The sequence below is a fragment of the Portunus trituberculatus genome, chromosome 38, assembly GCF_017591435.1.
Source record: "Portunus trituberculatus isolate SZX2019 chromosome 38, ASM1759143v1, whole genome shotgun sequence".
NCBI classification, from domain to species: domain Eukaryota; kingdom Metazoa; phylum Arthropoda; class Malacostraca; order Decapoda; family Portunidae; genus Portunus; species Portunus trituberculatus.
In genome coordinates, this window is record NC_059292.1 from 25,444,817 (window position 1) to 25,466,921 (window position 22,105).

Sequence of the window (22,105 nt, forward strand, 5' to 3'; positions counted from 1 at the left end):
TGTCAGTGAAGAAGAGGATATAGTTGTCTGGAAGATTGTGATGAGTTGATAGATGGAGGAATTGAGTTTCTGAGGCACTGAATGCTACTAAGTTTTCTCTGCCCTAATCAGAAATCTTAGAAAGATCAGAAGTCAGGTGTTCTGGGGCATCCCTGCGTGATCTGTTGACTTCCTGAAGGGTTGGTCATCTCTGAAAGGATGTGGAAAGATGTAGGGTGGTATCATCAGCATAGGAGTGGATAGGGAAGAAGTTTGGTTAAGAAGATCATTAATTAATAATAGAAAGAGGGTGAGTGACAGGACAGAAGCCTGATGAACACCACTATTAATAGATTTAGGAGAAGAACAGTGGCTGTCTACCACAGCTGCAATAGAAAGGCCAGAAAGGAAACTTGAGATAAAGTTACAGAGCGAAGGATAGGAACCATAGGAGGGCAGTTTGAAATTAAAGCTTAAAGCTTTGTGCCAGACTCTATCAAAAGCTTTGAAATGTCTAATGCAACAGCAAAAGATTCATCAAAATCTTTGAAAGAGGATGACCAAGACTCAATAAGAAAAGCCTTGACAGAAACCATATTGGCAATCAGATAGAAGATTGTGAAGTGACAGATGTTTGAGAATCTTCCTATTGAGGATAGATTCAAAAACTTTAGACAAGCAAGAAATTAAAGCTATAGAGCAGTAGTTTGAGAGATGAGAATGGTCACCTTTTTTAGGAACAAGCTGAATGTAGGTAAACTTCCAGCATGAAGGAAAGGTAGAAGTCGATAGACATAGTTGAAAGAGTTTGACCAGGCAAGGTGCAAGCATGGAAGCACAGTTTTTGAGAACAATAGGAGGGACCCCATCAGGTCCATTAGTCTTCCGAGGATATAGGTCAGAGAGAACATGAAAAACATCATTACGAAGAACTTTAATTGTTAGCATGAAATAGTCAGAGGGAGGAAGACAGGGAGGGACAAGCCCAGAATCATCCAAGGTGGAGTTGTGAGCAAAGGTTTGAGAGAAGAGTTCAGCTTTAGAGACAGAATAGATGGCAGTGGTGCCATCAGGATGAAATAAAGGAGGGAAAGATGAAGAAGTAAAGTTATTGGAGATGTTTTTGGCCAGATGCCAGAAGGCTCGAGGGGAGTTTGAGTTGAAAGATTTTGACATTTTCTATTTATGAAGGAGTGTTTGGCAAGTTGACTTGGCATGATTCTGGACAGAAATATAAAGTGCATGAGATTCAGTTGATGGAAGGCTCAAGTACCTTTTGTGGGCAACTTCTGTATCATATATAGCACAAGAACAGGCTGTGTTAAACAAGGTTTAGAAGATTTAGATTGAGAAAAAAAGTGAGGAATGTGTGCCTCCATGCCAGACACTATCACCTCTGTTATGCATTCAACACAGAGATGGGTTTCTGACATGGAAACAGTAATCATTCCAGGGAAAATCAGCATAATACTTCCTCAGGTCTCTCCAACTAGTAGAGGCAAAACGCCAAAGGCTTCTCCGCTTTGGGGGATCCTGAGGAGCGATTGGAGAATTAGGACTAGATACAAGTAAGGAAAAGGTCAAGAATGTTGGACATATCTCCAAGGTAGTCAGGAATACCACCAGTTGCTCTAGGTCATGAAGGATAGAAAAGTTGAAGGCAAGTTCACCAAGTTGGTCAGTGAAGGGAGAGGAAAGCCAAAGCTGGTGGTGAACATTGAAATCTCCAAGGATGGAATCTCCGTAAAAGATTAGAGGGAAAGAATGTGCTCCACTTTGGAAGTTAAATAATAAAAGAATTTACAATATTTAGAAGAGTTAGGGGAGAGATAGATTAGGTTGAAGCCAGGTGATGGAAAACTTGGAAAATTCAAGAGCGTGGGCACGAGAGTAAGTCAGGTCATTGCACACATAGACACAATATTCAGCTTTGGAAAGAAGATGAGTATAGAGAAAGTAGGAGGGAACAGAAAAGAGGCTACACTACTGTCAGTTGCCTCAGACAGCTGTGATTCAATGAGGAAAAGAAGGTGAGGTTTAGTAAAGGAGAGGTGGTATTCCACATTGAAAATTAGATCTAAGACTGCAAATGTTGCAGAAATTAATGAAGAAAAAGTTGAGGGAGGTATCAAGACATTTTAGATTGCTACCTGAAGAGCAGTCAGGCCTGGGGACATTTCTGGTCCCCTCTCCTGAAGGGGACTCCGAGCTGGATCATGAGTTGCCAATTTTTTATTTTGAGTGAAGGAAGTGTGTATAATAAGTGCATGTAGTTTTGTAAGAAAGGAGAAGAGGTGTCTTTAGAGGGCAGGCTGTGACTGCCCCCTTGAGTTGTGAGACACAAAAGGAAATGTTCAGCAAGATCACAACTAGCTTTAATGGAAGGTACACAGCACCCCCTAAACTGATCTGGATCAGAACAGAACTAGTGCTATTAGACCTTGCTGGGAGTAAATTATCATTTTGGTAGGTATCTACTACTTCCTCCCTTATGCTCACTTAAAAATGAAAAAAAAGAAAAAGAAAAAAAATGTCACTACAAAATTGTAGGATAGTTATTTAGGTATGTTTTATTCCTTTTTTCTCTATTTTTTCATGAATTAATGTTAATTTTTTGGTATTTTATTTATTTCTATTCTCATATTTTCTTTTCATGCATACTTTCCTCTTATTCATTGTATGTGCATGTTTCTCCTTAAACATTTACATTTAATCCCAAACTTACTACTATTTCATATATTACATTCCCATCTTCCCTGAGTACTTCCATTACCTTAGTGAGGCAAGCCTGTCTCCTGCAGAGAGTTATCCAAGCTGGCTACTTGGTGCTGGTGGTGGTGTTCATCCTCCGCTGCCAACAGAGAAGTCGTGAGTGGTTGACTGAGAAGCAGCTATTCAACTCTGGCCTTGATGTGTGTCCCCTCAATGCCAAGGTACAACATCTGCTTAATGTGAGGAACCAGTGTAGTTAGGCCATGCATGCTAATAATGTGCTTTAATGTATATGGAAGATGTGCTAGTATTAGCAAGGAAGTCCATGTTTTTCTTTTTAAAGAGAGAAGAGAGAATGGCTCAGCTTCACTGCCAACAAAAAAAAATGAAGAGTCTGTTTTGGTATGATTAATTGGAATACCAGAAATTTATCTAGTTTGATCAGTAAAGCTAGGACAGTCTGGATAGTCAAAACTGGCTAGATGGGCATGGGCATTAGTAACCTATAATGGTCATACACACATGCATATCATCTTTCTTCAGGTTCACTACAACATTGGGAAGGTGGCTGCTGATGCTGGGGATGTAATGGAGGCAGTGAGACGATACAGAGAAGCACTAAGGCTCAACCCAGACTATGACCAGGCCATGAACAACTTGGCTAACATCCTTAAGGTGTGTATTGTATTCATGGTTGCCTGCTGGTCACCCAGCCATCCTTCCCCATTATGGAGTGAGCTCCGAGCACATAGACTGATCTTCGGGTAGGACTGAGACCACACCACACTCCACACATTGGGAAAGCGAGGCCACAACCACTCAAGTTACATCCTGTACCTAGTTTCTGTTAGGTGAAAAGATGCTGCACTTTAACCCCTTCGCGCCGGATGTTAAAAAAGCCCGCCTGTATGATATACGGGTGGTAGCGCCGCCAGCGAGGAAACTCGTGCAAGCTTGTCATACTTGTCGTCTTTGTGTATTATGCTGCTATTTTTTAGTCACTATATCGCCTTCGAAGAAGAAAGTGGACGCTTCTCTCTTCGGAGAAAAGAGAGAGAGAGAGAGAGAGAGAGAGAGAGAGAGAGAGAGAGAGAGTGTGTGACATTTGCTAATATTTTAGAAATAAACAGGACGCATGTAGCTTATCTTTGAGAGGAAGAGGGGAGGAGGGAAACAGAGGAAACGAGAGAGAGAGAGAGAGAGAGAGAGAGAGAGAGAGAGAGAGAGAGAGAGAGAGAGAGAGAGAGATTAGAAAATTTGTTGTGTGTGTGTGTGTGTGTGTGTGTGTGTGTGTGTGTGTGTGTGTGTGTGTGTGTGTGTGTGTGTGTGTGTGTGTGTGTGTGTGTGTGTGTGTGTGTGTGTGTGTGTGTGTTTGTGTGTGAATGTTACAAGGCGGACGCATGTAACTTATCTTCGAGAGAGAGAGGGAGGGAAGGGGAGGAGGAAAGGAGATGGGGAGGGAGGAAAGGGAGATGGGGAGGGAGGAAAGGGAGATGGGGAGGGAGGGAGAGAGAGAGAGAGAGAGAGAGAGAGAGAGAGAGAGAGAGAGAGAGAGAGAGAGAGAGAGAGAGAGAGAGAGAGAGAGAGAGAGAGAGATGGGAACAGTCTATGCCATTGGGTAATTTTAGACACAAGGCGGAACACATGTAGCTTATCTTTAGTGATTGGTGGAGACAAGGATGGTGGGAGGAGCACTAGGATTTCAAGGACAGCATACGGCGTGTGTAGTTGGTGTCCAACACACTATGCGGGACAACTGAACTGAAGAAAGCTCAGAAAAGAAATATGACGTCTACGTAGGCGTCACTGTATTTGCTACAGGGGCTTCATGACGCCCACATAGGCGTCACCGTAGTGAAGGGGTTAAGAGGCCTGCCCATTTGCCACACTGCCCCCAGAACTCAAACTTGGGTCCTCTTGGTTATGAGCCAGTGTGCTAACCACAACACTATGCGGTGTGTGTGTGTGTGTGTGTGTGTGTGTGTGTGTGTGTGTGTGTGTCTGTGTCTGTGTCTGTGTGTGTGTGTGTGTGTGTATTTACCTATTTGTATTTACCTATTTGTGTATTACAGGGCCCGAGCTAAGCTCTCTGTGTCCTGTCTCCTTGTCCATTCCTGTCATATCTCTCTTTCATCTGATTGACACACACCGCATCAACGACATCACTGCTCAGTTTATTCCACTTATCAATGCTACGATGCGGGAAACTGTATTTTCTCACGTCATTTAGACAGATGTCTTTTATTAGCTTTTTCCATGTCCTCGGAGATGATTACTTGTGGTCACCTTTATCAACTCTCTGTCCAGTATGTCAATCTTGTTCACCAATTTATACATAGTTATCATGTCTCCTCTTGTTCTTCTCTCTTCTAATGTGGTCAGCCCCAGCTTCCTCAGTCTTTCCTCATAGTCTAACTCCCTGAGTCCTGGTACCATCCTTGTTGCCAGCCTCTGTACCCTTTCTACCTTCTTCACATTTTTCTTCATATGGTGACCAGACACAAGCTGCATATTCTAACTGGGGTCTTATTAAGGTACATAATATCTTCTTCATCATTCCTTCATCTAGGTAGTGGAATGCAAGGCCAATATTTTGAAGCATGTTATATGTTTTCCAAAAAATCTTGTTAATGTGTTTCTCCGGTGACAAAGTGTTTTGCACAATTACTCCTAAGTCTTTCTCCTCATTGGTCTCTTTAATTTTCTCATCACCCAGCCTGTAATCCCAGTTTGGTCTGTATCTACTTCTTCCCATTTTCATAACATGGGTCTTGTCTATATTAAATTCCATCTGCCACTCCTTACTCCACTCATATATTTTATCAAGATCTTCCTGTAACTTGTTACAATCTTCCACATTCTTTACTCTCCTCATAATTTTAGTATCGTCCGCAAACATGTTCATGTAACTGTCAATTCCTACTGGCATATCATTAACATAAATCAAAAACATGATGGGACCAAGCACTGACCCTTGTGGAACTCCACTGGTTACCTTCTTCCACTCGGACTTCCTTCCTCTCACCACTGTTCTCATTTCTCTTCCCATTAAGTAATTTTCCATCCATTTTGCTAGTTTATCATTTACTCCTCCAATCTTCTTTAGTTTCCACATCAGTCTATTGTGTGGTACTTTATCAAAGGCCTTTCTCAAGTCCAGGTAGATAGCATCCACCCATCCCTCTCTATGTTGTAGTATGTCAGTCACTCTTGAATAAAAACATAATAAATTGGATATGCACGATCTTCCTTTTCTGAAACCAAACTGTCTTTCACTCAGAATGTTTTCACTTTCTAGATACTCACTCCACTTAGCTTTAATTACTTCTTCACATACCTTGCACAATATACTAGTCAACGATACTGGTCTATAATTTAGCGGTTCCATTCTACTACCATTCTTATATATAGGCACAATGTCAGCTCTTTTCCACTCTTTCGGGACTAATCCTGTTCGTATGGAGGTTTCCACAATATCAAATACGGGTTCAACAATTGATCCTTACATTCATTTAGCAACCTCCCAGATATGCCATCAGGCCCCATTGATTTATTAATATCCAGATTGCTTATAATTTTCCTTACATCTTCCTTAGTAACCATGATGTCCTGCATTTGCTTTATTTCCGTAGGCCTTCCTCCCATAAAATGCTCCTCCTTTGTAAACACTTTGCAAAAGTTGTCGTTCAAAATTTCAGCTATATCTCCAGCATCCTCATATACTTCTTCCCATTTTTTACCTTTACTATTGCCTCCCTTATATTTAGTTTTCCATTTATGAATTTGTAAAACATTTTTGGGTCACTATCACAGTTTTCCACCACCCTCTGTTCATATTCCTTCTGTGCTGTTCTCCTTACTTCAACATATCTATTCCTTGCTGTTTTGTAAACTTCTCTTGATAATACATCACTGTTTTTCTTAAGTTTCTTCCATGCCTTTTCTTTGTTCTTTTTTGCTTCTTCACAATTTCTATTAAACCACTGTTTATTATTTAAAGTCCTCTTTCTGTAATATGGCACAAACTTTTCACAGCAGAGTTATACAAATCCATAAATTTATCGTATTTCAATTGCATATCCCTTTCCTGGTATACCACGGACCAGTCAATTTCATTAAAGAACTCCCTTATATGGTTATAATTTGCCCTAATATAATTTAATTTTTCCTCCTGCGTTCCACAATCTTATTCGTGCTTAATTCCGTATCCAGCTCAAAGCTTAGGACATCATGATCGCTTCTCCCAAGGGACATTTATGTTCAATTTCCTCTTTTAGAGATGCCCTGGTAAATACCAAATCCAACCTTGCTGCAACATCTTGTCCCCTGCACCTTGTTGGTGATCTCACCCACTGTGTCATCAAGTTATTTGTTGCTACCTTTAACAATTCCTCTGCCCACTCACCACCGTTCACCACTTCGTAGTCTTCCCACACTATTTCTTTACAATTAAAGTCTCCGACTATCATCACTCTATCCTTTCTGATGAGTTCTTGCTTCATTCTGTCTAGAGTATTTCTCATCACCATTTGGTACTGTTCATATTCCCAAGCACTGGTTCTGGGTGGTATGTATACTGTTATAATATTAATGTCCCTCTTGCCATCTGTTATAAGCATACTTATCACTTCCTCATTTCTCTTACTATAGTTCACCTCCTTCACTATCAGATCTTCCTTAGTAAGAACCATTATACCACCACCTCCTTTATTTTTCTATCATTTCTCCATACTTTGTAGTGTTTTACAACAAACCAGTCTAGCTTTATTTCGGCCTTAGCTTTGTTTCCACTACACACATTATGTCCGGTTCGTTATTTCTTAGGTAATCCATACATTCTAGCCTCTTAGACAGAAATCCATCTATATTCATGTAAGTCACTTGTATTCCATTCCTAGTCTCTTTCTTCCATGTAATGTCTATTCCGCCTGTTTTATCCACCACTTCTTTAGCCTCCCATTTCTCATCCTCCAAAAACTTGGTCTTTTCCTCCTCTGTTCTTTCGTCATTCCTCTCTTTCACTTCAGTTACAAGCTCTTTCATTTTCATTCGCTCATCCTGTGACATATTTCTTCTTATGTAAATTGTTTTGGTTTCCTCAGAGTCCTTAAGTTTCCAAGCCCTCCTCAACAAGGCCTCAGCTGCCACCTGAGACTTTAATTTCAATTTTAATGGTCTATTCTTGCCTTCCTCAAAAGCTCCCAATCTCACACTTTCTTCTACCTCAGCATATAGGTCCTCTTCCTCCACAGAGATCTTATTCAGTAAAGACTTAATCCTGTCATTTTCCTTATTCCTCCTATCCTGCCAGTTTCTGTTAGTTTCCTCCTCAATCCTGTTATGATCACACATTTTTCTTTTCAGCAATATCTCTCACCACATACTCATTTTCCTTTAGTGCCTTTACCATTTCACTCTGTAATCACTTTATTTTCCTCTTCCTGCTTTTTCACTATCTCCCTAAAGGACCTTTGTACCTCCTGATGTTCATGGTTCACTTCTTTCATCCTGGCATCAATTAGATTAAGGCATTCCTCCTTCCTCAAGTCCCCTTCGGATATTTTCATCTCCATTTCTAGGAGTTTAGCCTTCATCTCTTCACATTGTTTCCTTAGTTGTTGGTTTTCTTTCTCCATCTCTACTTTTTCCTTCAATAGCTCTTTATTCGCTATCGTTAACAAATAGATATCTTTTTTGAACGAATCATTCTCGGCTATAACTCTATCCAGTTTTTCTTCTATGGACAAAATGATTAGGAACTTACTTTGCAGTGCCTGGATTCTTGCATCCATATCTAATTTCTCTAGTCCTCTTGGAGTAGTTACAAAACCTTCAAAATCCTTGGGTTGTCTAGGGGTAGCCGCCATGTTTGCTATCGTCAGCTGATTACGGCCAAAACAATCACCGCCCACACTCTCCTCTCAGGGGCCACTCTCCATATCCCTCACTTTCAATACTATGTGACAGTAGGACATCAACAGGACACTAGCTCAGAGGTACCCGGGCCCTGTAACACCATAGGTATTTTCACTTCTTCCCGTCCGCAGCCAGAGACGAGCCGTCCTCTCTCAACGACGGCGACGGTGTGTGTGTGTGTGTGTGTGTGTGTGTGTGTGTGTGTGTGTGTGTGTGTGTGTGTGTGTGTGTGTGTGTACATAGTTTTATTATACTGAGCTCCAGTTGTCTGTTTTTGTCTATACATTTACAGAGGATCCTAGCAATTCGATGAGGTTAGGGCAGTTTTTCATCAGTCGAATCAGCGTTTATTCGAATCGTGAAGCAATTTTTCCCATAAGCTACTTAAGAATTAGGGAGGATAAAGACCAACCTTCAACCTAGACCCCCCAAAAATATCACTATAACCTCTAAAAACACTAATTTAGACTAAATCAGTACTATTAAAGACTTCATTTATATCTAACTTTTTTATTAAACACATTAGGGTGCTGTACAGTATATCTTTGGAAATAAAAACACTTGCAGCGGGCGGTACTTGTCCCTGTTCTTCCAAATTGTTGATACTGTTGATCTAGGGACACCTATTTGCGCTGCAACGACACTGTGTGCTATACCTGCCTCACACTTTCTTATAAGCTCAAGCTTATCTTTGAAAGGCAGGAAATTGTTCTTCTTAGGGGTGGGGCTGGAGGTGGCTTTCCATCGTCTTGAGTCAGACGAAACGCACTGTTTTCCTCTAGCGTCAATTTTTAGTCAAATTAAGATCTATGGTTTCTAATTAACACGTTTATAATAAAATTAATTTTCTTGTTAATTGGAATGATGCTATATTCTCAAATCAATAGAATCTTGATAAGTAGATGTGAATAAATTTGTATATACAGTGGAGACTCAATACTTGAACGTTTAAACAGTCAAACTTTTCAATAGTCGAACGCAAAAGTTTGACTTAATACTCAAAAAAATACCTATTAGTCGAACGTCGATCCATCCACGTGGCTGTTAACAAAGAGTCTCTCCCTTCCCGCCGCCCCACACGCCCTACTAGTCCACCGCAGCTAGTTTATCCTTTTTTTTTTTTTTTTTTATTTAGAAGCTTACAATGGCACCAAAGAGGTTTGTTAGTGGTGAGAATAAGCCTCCAAGAAAGAATGTAGTGACAACCATTGAAAGGAAAAAGGAGATTATTGATAAATACGAGAAAGGAGGAAGAATAACAGATCTTGCAGCTGAGTACTGTATGGCTAAATCTACAGTAGCCACAATACTGAAGAAGACAGCTCATTAAAAGAGCTGATGTGGCGATTGGTGTGAAAAGGCAATGTAAGCGACCTGCGGAGTGGAAGAAATGGAAAAATTGCTGATTGGATAAACCAAAGGCAGATGGCTGGTGATTGGTGCGAAGGCTAGGCTGCTGGATCATGATCTTATTTCTGATACTACATGTGACTCCAATGATGATTTTAAAGCAAATAAAGAGTGGTTTGTGAATTTCAAGAAAAGAACTGGAATTCATTCTGTTGTAAGGCACGGCAAGCCCCCAAGTCAGGAGTAAACATATGCTATATGTCACTGTGTCACCAACTCCCACGATGGATGGTGGGGGCGACAGTGATTTCACGGTGTCCGATTCCACCACCTCTCCTGCGCCTTACTTCTACACCTCAGGTGTCTCGCCATGTTGCGGGGAGACAACTTTTGAATGAGAGTGGCATCAGAAAGGCTTTGGAATTGACAGTTTCTACAATAATAGAGAGTGAAGATAATGGTATTCTGGGCTTTGATACAGATATAGGAGGTTCAACCACCGAGGGGGAGGACATTCCACCACCACCACTACCAGCAACTCCTATTGTATGTATTTTATATATGTTTTGCAAAAGATATACAAATTAGATCACTTGCGAGATAGATAGAGAGAGAGAGAGAGAGAGAGAGAGAGAGAGAGAGAGAGAGAGAGAGAGAGAGAGAGAGAGAGGATACTAGGGGCCCGTTTTTTATCGCTTTAGCTAATGCCACTGGACCCGATCGGACGCAAGGCCACGTACACCGATGATATCACCTCATTCAACCTGTGATATTTTGGTAACCATAACATCTAGAGACTTTTGTTTTTTTGCATTGCAAAGAGGAAGAGTTGCTTGTGGGCAGGACACTATTTGTTCTCACTCATTTACTGAATTTCCAAGTGTAATCAGTATGTGAATACAGGCTATTTTGTGTATCTCTCGCCAAACCTCCTGAGTTAGCGCGAGCTAAAAATCCCAACATCCCCAAGTTTTAGGAGTTGATTTTGATGAAACTGGCCTGTTTTGGAAAAAAAAAAAAGCCAAATATTATCTATATAACAAAGGAAGAGAAGTGTTTGCCAGGACACAAGCCCATGAAAGACAGGCTAACCCTGCTTCTGTGGGCCAATGCTAGCGGCGACTGCAAAATTAAACCGCTGCTTTTTTTCTAAACTTGGGTTTGGCAATGGCTGGAATGAATAAAATTTTTTAATACTCGAACGGCCATTTGGAACGTTCCGAATTAAGTTCGAGTATTGAGTCTCCACTGTATATATAATTTTTTGTCCTAGCCTAACAGTGAAAAGTAGTTCAGTTGTTTGGGACTGTGACGTTCCAAGGAACAACTGGCCAAGATGAGCAGCTCTGTTGTTTATGAGTGGACAAAGCTGTCTGAAGAGTTTCTCATAGGGAGCATTAAAGGCCAAAAAAAGCAATGAAAAAATAACAACGGCTTGCTGCGGGTGAAGGGGCCGCCGTCTTTATTTACAGTTAACAAATGCGACAAAGGCAGAAGCAAGCTTGTGTGTGATGACCAGTATTGACAAAAGTTGACAGTCTTCAGAAAGTTGTCAAAAAGTTCATGGAAAAGTGCTAGTGTAACGCACAGGGTAGCGTTGGTTTACACTTCCGCCTGGCTGGCGGCGGATTTGACTGGGTTGGTGGCGTGCGATATTTGAATGTTGAATTGGTGAGTAAGTCGGTTGAACCTTGAGGATTGGGTATTAATTAAGGTGACTGTCCGGTGAGGTTTTTGAAAAATCGAAAATAAAGAGGTACGTGGGTAACTTTTTTTCGCTGATAGATGTTTATTACACGATATTAGTTTAGTAGTTACAAGCGAATTGACCCATAAATAACTGCATGAAAAAAAAATCAATTAAAAAAAAAATTTTCCTATAAACTTTGTCACTAGAGGACATATTTCAATTTTGCCAGTACGGATATGAAGTATGTCGTATACCAAAACTTTTCACCACATAGAATTTTTTTATTTATTTTGATGGCTATTATCAATTTAAATTTTTTTTTTCAATTTTTTTAATGTGAAATTATATTGCGACACTTAAAAAAAAAAATCCAAATTCTAAGAGGTGGAAATGTAGCAGTTTCATTGAGCTTCAAAATGATACCTCAAAATTGAAAATTCGTTGACAAAAGTGGGAGACGATTCGATTTGAATGATAAAAAGTGGAAACTGAGAAAAAGGCAATAAAACCCAGAGATGTCATTTTCGTCCTCTATGACCCTGTACATTTATTTGGGTTGGATATTTCATGCTCATACACCACCATGTGCATCATATATGCTTTTTAGGCATGTTTAGAATATTCTGTCCGACTCATATGGCACCTGGCTGCCCCTACAATGATTGTAGTTATTAGTTGCTCGAAGGTGAGGGTGTCTCCCATCCATGCATGGTTGTTACAACTTGTAATTTCCACTTGCACCGTTTGTTTAGATATTGTAAGGCAAAAAGGCACGTAAAATAGGCTGGATTGTGGCTTGCATGGTGTGAAATAACGGGCGAGATACTCAATAGACCCTTCTCCCATCGCAGTCACATGGACACTGAAATGGAAGGGGAGAGGGTGTGTTCCTGTGTACGCCATAATACTAAATTGCCAATGCCCACCTTTCTTTACCAAAGAAACCACTTTCCATGGCTTTTTCTGTGCTTATTATCACCTTTAATGGTACAGAGACTGGGGAGGGGGGAAGCCCCGGGCTGCAGTGGGTGTGACATGGGCCCTTTAAAGTTTAAATATCCCACGAATTTTAGTGTATTTCCCCAAAATACTCCATCACTATGTTGCCATATGTTTGGGGATGCTTTGGTGGTGTTTTGGGATTTTCAATATTTTTCAGATTTTTTCGATACCATGGCCACCGGACGGTCCCCTTAACTGACTTTGAATTGGCGATAATTTGAACTGCGAATGGTCGAATAACGAGGATCCCCTGTATCTAGATCCCTTTAGTTAATGCACATTCCTTACTGTTACCATGCCCTTTAATTAATTGAGAATATATATATTTCTATGCTGGAAGCTTCACATACTTATGTTTTTGTATTATTCGTGAACCAAACTTTTCTTCGTGTCTCGTCAGTTGGAATAAAAGCAGAGAGAAGGTTCCATGAATGTGTTTGCATGGTCATGTGCTGTGTTTGTTCCAGATTGTTGTTATTGTACATGATACAGTGTTAGTAGTAATATTAAATAGGTGATAAACACCACTGATGTACATCTGTGCTTTAGAAAATACAGATAAATCTGGGAAGCATATATGTACAGTAAATTTGATGGAACAGTGCAGCACTTAAACCATGACCTGCCAGTAACCAAAACCTTCATCTGGGACATGCAAGATGCAAGCTGATTTTTCAGAAAAAAAAAGTCACTTGTTTTTTAATATGGTAATTTTTTCATAGTTTATAGAGAAGTAGACTTAATTATTTATGCATTGTTTTTGTTCTTCACATGACAACCTATTCCCTCCAAACAGGACCAGGGTCACCTGGATGAAGCTCTTCATCTGCTGCAGCAAGCTACCACACTTCGGCCAGACTTTGCAGCTGCTTGGATGAACCTGGGCATTGTCCAGGCCTCACTAGGAGACCACGGCTCTGCAGAGAACAGCTACCTCACCGCTCTCTCCCACAGATCAGTGAGTTGCTTTTTTGTAGTCTAGGAAGAATCAAAAGAGTAAATTTGATTTATATGTTTGGGGAGAAGTAGTAGAGTTCTTAATTTTTTTCTTTCCTCTTCAAGTAGGTATGTATATACACTATCGATAACATTCACTCATCTGTATAGGTATACCATCCTTAATTAAAGGTTAGGGTGGGGTCAAGGATGCACCTGCACCTCTGTACAGTGGTGCCATGTTTCCCAAACCCGTGATGAGTAATATTTATGATATTGTAAAAAGCATAAAAAACAAAGTAAATTCATATTAATGAAAGTTTGATATACACAATGTGGTATATCAAAGAAAAACAAACTTATTAATCATAAGGTATTTACATGAGGCTGAAGAAATGTGGCATAAATATTTTACAGTGTTGCTTTAAAATGTTTATGTTCTTTATTAGCTCACTGGAGTTGTAAGGTGGATACTCGTAGGTATTGTAAGAATTATGCTTATATAAGATAACCTAATAGCATGAAAGTAGGAAATATATTGGTTTCTTGATATATATAAATGTGTTAAAACTTCTTCCTAGCAGCAACTTTCAGGGCTACTGGATGAGACCTGTGTCACGGATCTCACCCTCCGTGAGGGTGAGGGTAACTCACGTCTCACTGTTTGACTGGATACACTCTGACACACACATTTTATCACAATGTCATCTTCTGATGAAGATACATTTTAGTTTATTACATACTATAAAGAAGAGTATTTAGGCCTATCGGAGAAACCTCTTAAAAAAAGATAGCGCTGAGACCTTTACCTCATTGCATGGTGTGAAAATAAAGTCAAACTTTAATATGGGCACAATAATGTGAAAAGTAATACCCAGGAAGCAGAGAAATATAAACAGAGAGAGAGAGAGAGAGAGAGAGAGAGAGAGAGAGAGAGAGAGAGAGAGAGAGAGAGAGAGAGAGAGAGGTTAGCAGTGCAAGGCAGATTTGATTTGGTTTGATTTGATTTGATTTGATTTGATTTGATTTGATTTGATTTATTTATTGAGACAGCAAATTAGATATGTTACATGTAAAATTCACACGGCTGAAAAGGACAATGGTACATAAGTATCCATCATCCTGATTTAGTTGTGTAAGATGTGGATAGTTTACTAATTACTGTAAAATTATGAAACATAACATTGCCCTAAAATTACACTCCAGTTGCTCTACAAATTTAAGTACTACATGAGCTAACATGTTGGAGGAAGGGGGGAGAGAGAGAGAGAGAGAGAGAGAGAGAGAGAGAGAGAGAGAGGACAGGAGGGAGACAGTGAGAGGCAGATGGGTGAGGAGGAGGAGGAGGAGGAGGAATACAAAGGAATACAAAGGAAAGCCAAACAGCAACAGACCTCTTGGTTCTTTTGAGGTTGTTAGGTAACTACTTCTAACTAGCTACAGAGAAGAGAGACAGGACAGTACAGGAGAAGGCTCCTCCCCACCTACCACTCCCTCCAGCTTTTGCTGGCATGGAAAATAGTTTGGAAAAATACCATGCAGTATGGAAAACTGACCTGAAATTTTCACAGGAAAGTATGAAAGAAGATTCTACTATTCATCCTACTGCAAACTCTACATATCTATCTATAAGAAAAGATTCACAGAATAATTATAATACTAGTATCATGTTGAATTATTTGGACAAGAAGAGAGCTTGTTGCTGGTTATTCTTTAAATATGTATCAATTGTTTTTGAAAGATGCAATAGAAGTAGTGTTTAAAGTTTCTGAAGGAAGCTTATTCCAAATGTTAACAATTCTATTAAAGAAAATCCTTTACCTCTTGGGTTTTGAAGCGTTTGTGTGTAATTTTAAATCCATTATTCCTTGTCTTGTTGGAACGATAAATAGTAAAAATATATATTTACACCAATGTTGTTATATCCCTTAAAAATTTTGAAAACTTCAATTAGGTCTCCTCTTATCCTGCACTTTGTTAAGGTGAATAGATTTACTGGTTCCAGTCATTCCTCATACAGCTTGTTTCTCAATCTTGGAATCATTTTAGTCACTCTATGCTTGATCTGTTCCATTTTTTCAATGTCTTTTTTGTAATAGGAGGAGGAGGAGGAGGAGGAGGAGGAGGAGGAGGAGGAGGAGGAGGAGGAGGAGGAGGAGGAGGAGGAATACAAAGGAATATAAAGAAAGGAACAGACAGCAACTGGACCTAACGAGGCTGTCTGTGTGCCTATGCTACCACTACAGATTCTACGAGATAGAGGCTGAAAGACACCAAGGTTTGAGGAAGAAAAACAAGAGGGCATAGGGAGAGAGAAAGTTAAAGATGTGATACGAAAGATTGAAAGAGAAGTGATACTATCTAGTACAGTACAGGTAACTCTCGATTTACACGACAGATGCGTTCCAAGAGGCATCGCATATGTCAAAATTCGTGTGAAACAAACTTGTATTTCTCATAAGAAACAATAGATAATAGGGGGGATGTGGGATGTGGTCCAAGAAAATTTGTACAAGATACAGGCAACCCCGCTTAACGAAGGTTCACACAACGAAATTTCACTACAACGAAGGTTTCCTTTTACTACCATCTGCTTGTTTAATGAACACCAAACTCGCTTTAACAAAATTTTATCCAGGTAATTTTTCCAAGTTTGAAAGCCCCACCGTATCACGAAGGTCGACAGGCTTTTGAATACACCAGTGCCTCTCGTGGACAAAACACACACCGCACACTCCCCTAGTTGAAAACAATGATGGTGTCAGCAGCAGCTAAGAAGACCAGGAAGTTTCTTACCTCTGGATATTATTCACAGACATCTACATGCCACCAAAACGCCCTGCATTGTCTCCAAGCATTGCTAAGAAGACCAGGAAGTCTCTCACTCTCAAAGTGAAGCTGGATATTATTCACAGACATGATTTGTGTACATTATAATGACTTAGTCTTAAATTAAACTGCTTAAATGTTTAACTAGTAAAGAGAAAAGCAAGAAATAATAAGAGAAAGCAAAAATTAAGAGAAAAAAACAAACAGTAAACACAACACTCACTGCGTGACTGCCTTCACCACTCACACCATAGTCAATCACCATCTTCCTCTGAGCTTTTCCACTTTATCAAAAATCTACTTATCAAAAATAATCCCACAGTATAAAAGTAAACACTAGTAAAAGAATAAACGCAGGATGCCAATGTCTTCACCCCTCACAAGCACTCGCTGTCGCTGTCCACTCCTGGCGTGCAGTTTTAAATTGTGTCTGGTGCTCAGTTTGAAAATGTGGTTAGGCCAAATCGTGTATAAGCAAACCGGTCGCGCATATTTAATTAATTATGATATTTTTTCAGTTGCGTATTAACAAAAATGTGTAAATTAAACGTACATAAATCAAGAGTTACCTGTAATTAGAAAAAAAAAAAAAAGATATCTAATGTAGGCACAAAGTACGTCATTTGAGGGGTTAATGTGAGGTAAATGTCCAACCTTTTTTTTGAAAGTTTCTATTGTATTGCTATGGACAACATGTGCTGGGAGAGAGTTCCTGACATTTACAATTCTATTGAAAAAATAATGTTTAGCCTCATTTGATCTTAAATGCTTACCTATAATCCTGTAACCATTATTTCTAGTGCTGCTGGAACTGTCAATGATGAGATAATTATTTAAATTTATGTTATCAAAGCCCCGGAACATATTAAACAGTTCAATTAAGTCTCCTCGCATTCACTGCTTCTCTAAACTGAACAAGTTGAGTTCCCTCAAGCGCTCTTCATAAGACTTGTTCCACAGTCGTGGGATCAACTTGGCAACTCTTCTTTGGACTCTCTCCAGGTTGTCTATATCTTTCCTGTAATGGGGTGACCAGAACTGGATATGATACTCAAGTTGAGGTGGGACGAGCACATTAAACAGTGTGAGAATTACCCCTTCTGATTTGAATTCAAAAGTCCTACCAATAAACCCAACCAATTTGTTTGCTGTTTTAACTACTTCCGAACAGTGTTTACTTGACTTGAGGTCTGAGGTAATTATAATGCCTAAGTCTTTTTCCTCATTAACCTTGAGAAGCTCGGAATTGTTCATTGAGTAATCAGTATGATCATTATTACTACCAATGTGCAACACTTTACATTTATCTACATTGAAGTTCATCAGCCACTTGTCTGACCAAGTGGCTAAGCTGTCGAGATCTGATTGTAATTGTCTTTTATCCTCTGTTGTGACTACTTTATTCATTATTTTAAGTATCATCAGCAAACTTAGATACTTTACAGGTGAGGCCCTTATTGATATCATTAACGTAAATAAGAAAAGAACTAGGCTGAGCACAGATCCCTGTGGTACATAGCTTAAAATTTCTTGCCATTTTGAAAAATCATCATTTAAAACAATGGACTGTTTTCTCTCAGAGAGCAAGTCTTCAAGCCATTTGAGAAGTTTTCCATTTATACCATTTGACTTCAATTTACCTAGTAGCTGCTTATGGGGTTATGTTGTGGAACATAGGGGGTGGTTCAAGGATTATGTGGATGTTTTCCTTTGTAAAGACTGTGACAAAATAATCATTTAGTGTGTTTGCGATCTGAGTTTCTTCGGTGGCAAAATTATCGTTATCTAAGTAGATCTGGTTAATGTGAGATGTAATGACTTTTTTTATTCCGAATATAACTATGGAGGAGGAGGAGGAGGAGGAGGAGGAGGAGGAGGAGGAGGAGGAGGAGGAGGAGGAGGAGGAGGAGGAGGAGGAATACAAAGGAATACAAAGGAAGACAAACAGCAACAGACCCTTAGGTCTTTACTAGGCTGTTTGTGAAAACTATCTACTAACTACCAGTGGTAGAGACAGGACAGCAAAGCAGAAGGCTCCTCCCCACCCGCCCCTCCCACCAGCCGAGGCTGGCAGGAAAAAAAGGCTAAACCATGTGATATTAAAAAATCACATGGAATTTTAGTAGAGAGTGAAAAGGAAATGTGTAATCTCGTCTGACTACTTGTGTTTGTGGGGGAAAGTGTTGACGCTTGGTAAATGTCATGTTGTGTGTGCATTGTGTACGTGGATGCACAGTGTGTATGTCGAATGGGTGGTGCGGCAGCCTTGCCTGGCGCTTTCTAGGGAGGCAGCAGTCAATCAGGCCCCAGCTCCGTTCAATCCACTGAGATAGCATACTTTCCTGTAGGGACGCCGTGACGCTGATAACCCCTTGCAACATTGATCCCTGGTACTTAGTTCCCGATGATGATCAATGGTTGACAAGGCCCTCTCCAAACACAGCCCGTCACAGGTCGAGAGTAGTAGTAGTGACCGTTCACTCTGGGCTATCTGTGCGTGTATGCAGTGTAGTGTAGTATGTATGTAAATACAGTGTGGAGTCAAAAAGGTGGTGCTGCAGCCTTGCCTGGCGCTTTCAAGAGAGGCAGCAGTCAATCAGGCCCCAGCTCCATTACAACCACTGTAAAAGTGCACTTCCCTTCAAAGGGCGCCGCACACTGTATGGTTACCCCCTGCAGCGGTGACCCCTGGTACCTTAAATCCCGATGATGGTCACCTACTGTCAGGGCTCTTGACTATCCACAGCCCTTCACAGATCGAGAATAAAAGTAGTGACCGTTCACTCCGGGCTATCTGTGTCATGTATGGAGGGTGAGAGTAATTTAAACTAACGGGCAATTTAAACCACGATCAGAGGCACGGGAGATAAAAGAAAAAGCGCAAATTATTCGGAAATGAATAGCGACAAGGAGGAGGAGGAGGAGGAGGAGGAGGAGGAGAAGGAGAAGGAGAAGGAGAAGGAGAAGGAGGAGGAGGAGGAGTAGGAGACTACATGACCACTGATTCCATTCCACTCATCAACCACTCAGTGAGCACTGTAAACAGGTGTGTCCTGGTACCTGACACCACCCTGGCCTTTAGTGAAGGGTGGTATACCTATAGGTGGTGTGTTGTAAGTGGAAGATTGACACATAAATTATTAGAGACAAAAGTCACAGGGAAGGAGGTTACAGGCTTAGCTTGAGCACTAAGCACCAAAATGACCAAAACAGTAGAAGATTTTAGACTGAAAGAAAGAGAAAAATAGAAATTGTATTGTGGACGCAGGGGAAGGAATTTGTATTTCTCTTCCTGTAGTGTTTCTTTCCTTTTCTTCCTTTTATATCTTCACTTTTTTATATTGCCATGATAATCTTGAAAAAAATTACTTTGTTGTCCAAATAGAAGAACAAGTCCATATTACTAAACATTTCATTGCATAAAGAATGTTGGCATGAAGAAAACTAGCACTAATTCAGAATCTTGTATGGATGAATATTCTTTTTTGCTTGTAATTGAAAGATAATCTGTTCCATAGAATATTTAGATGTCTTCTCAAATTGGATTTTTCTTCACCACTCAGGTATACCCTGACTGTTTGTACAATCTGGGGAACCTGTACCTGGAGAAAGGGGACCACCAGGCAGCACTGGCAACCTGGACGAATGCCACCACCCTCAAGCCTTCCCTAGCAGTGGCCTGGACTAACATGCTCATCCTTCTTGATTCCCAAGGACTCTACCAGCCAGCTATTGACATTGCAGACCAAGCACTGAAGTGAGTTTTATTGCTGGTTTTGCAGGTTTTGAAGGTGTGTAATGTAGATTGTGAATACAGGCAACCCCGCTTAACGAAGGGGTTACGTTCCTAAAAATACTTTGTTAAGCGAAACTTTGTTAAGCGAACTGATTATAACAAGTTTAACCCCTGACTTGAATTTCCATTGAGAGTAAGCAAAGCGAGAGTGCATCATAGTACAGTGAAAGGTTTAATGAAGTAAAAATTATGAATATTAACATTTAGGCAGTTAAATTTAATTTAAGTCATTATAATGTACACTAATGTATGTATGTATGTAACTTTATAATGTTGATGATCTTAAATTTATGAAGGGAGGGAGAGTGAAACGGGAAAGACACTAACCAGCAACCTGTGGAATGTAAACAAAGTGCGCATCATTGTACTGCATACAAAACTTATGTACCACATTTCCACAAGGCTTTCCATTTTATCCATTGTAGAGTCACGAGTTCAGGTGGTTCTTTTAGCTTGCAAGGAAGATACAATCTCACCAGCCTTCTTAATAGTCTACTGACTTGAAAATAGTAGAGACAGTATATGGAGTCAAGATGGTGGCCAGCAATGCTTTAGTTTTCTCGCCTCTCGTGTCTGTGAATAATATCCAGCTTCACTTCAAGAGTAAGAGACTTCCTGGTCTTCTTAGGAACGCTAGGCCACATTGCAGGGCGTTTTGGTGGTAAGTTGAGCGAGTGAAGACGAGCTGCTGCTGACGCTGTTATGGGAGTGAGTGGTGCATGTTGTCTTGATCTTGATCTTGATGCCACAGGTGACGCAAGAATTTCTTCTGCGTCAGGCCTTTGTATCGGCAGTGCCTGTTGGGAAAATACAAAAAAACACAAACAACAAAGAGGGCAATCACCATCTTTCACACCACTAGTTCCTGCATCTAGCACGCCACATTCTCTCCAGGAACTCTTTCACAGCCTCAATCATCCTTTCATTCGTCTCCCCACAGAGTCCCAGCAGCACCACCATCCATTCCCTTCCTCTCATTTCCACTCTGTTATGCCCCAGCTCTCTCAGCACCACTTGCATCATCTCATACCTGTCTCTGGCATACTTCACACACTCCAGCACCACATGCTCTACCGTCTCATCCTCTCCCACGTCACACATCTGGCACACTTTGCTGCGTGACTCAGACCATCTATAATTCCTTGCATTTACATCCATGCACTGTGCCCTAGCTCAGAAGAGAAGATCCCCACCCAGGCTTCCATCATACCACTTTTCATACATTGGGGCCTCTTTCTCTCTCTATACCATACCAAGGTACTCTTTTGCTCAATCCTATTCCTCCAGTCACACAGTCCCACACCTTTCACTACTCTGTCTATCTCACTCCTGGACTTCCTTATACCCCATTCTCTACCCTCTCCATTTCTAACAATCATACTCCAGTCATTCTCTAAGTGCCTTTCTTCTACCTGCTGAAAAGCCCAACTAGCTATTAGACCACTCTTCACCACCATCCTGACACACTTTTTCCCCCACTTGCTACTCCTGACATTCCACAGAAACACTTTTCTCACTATTCTAGCATCATTCATTCACTCTAACCTAGCCTTATACCATAGGGTTGCTTTTATATACCTTTCTTTAAAAGTGCTCCAACCCATGTCTCCCCTAAGAGCCTCTACTGCTACATATCTAGGTGCATTAAGTGCCATTCTTGCAACTCTATTCTGCCCTATTTCTAGCTTTTCTAGTTCACTCTCATTCCATGCAATCACATCCATACCATACATGATGCTTGGAACAGCCACGCTCTTCCAAACTTCTTGCAGCACGTCATATTTACTCTCTCTCATCCTTGCTGCACTTCCTAGCCGACCTACCCACTGACTCATCATGCTTATCTTCTCATTCTTTGTCTTCACGCAGTCAACTGGACTCATCCACATCCCCAG

At 40.5% G+C, this 22,105-nt stretch overlaps 1 protein-coding gene across 7 annotated transcripts in view; it reads left to right on the top strand.

The window, feature by feature from the left end:
- Positions 1-22,105, top strand: part of LOC123515143 (protein O-mannosyl-transferase TMTC4-like) — a 68,647-nt gene that overhangs the window by 34,315 nt on the left and 12,227 nt on the right. For 6 of the 7 annotated variants that reach the window (XR_006677788.1, XM_045273611.1, XM_045273607.1 and 3 more), the window contains exons 11-14: positions 2,781-2,912; positions 3,235-3,366; positions 13,446-13,607; positions 19,978-20,171. Coding sequence is in view for 6 of the 7 variants with exons in the window: in XM_045273611.1 (XP_045129546.1) it covers positions 2,781-2,912; positions 3,235-3,366; positions 13,446-13,607; positions 19,978-20,171 (620 nt within the window). In the remaining variant the exon portion in view is untranslated. Of the gene's footprint in view, positions 1-2,757; positions 2,913-3,234; positions 3,367-13,445; positions 13,608-19,977; positions 20,172-22,105 lie in introns of all 7 variants that reach the window. The other variant, XM_045273612.1, reaches the window with a different exon arrangement.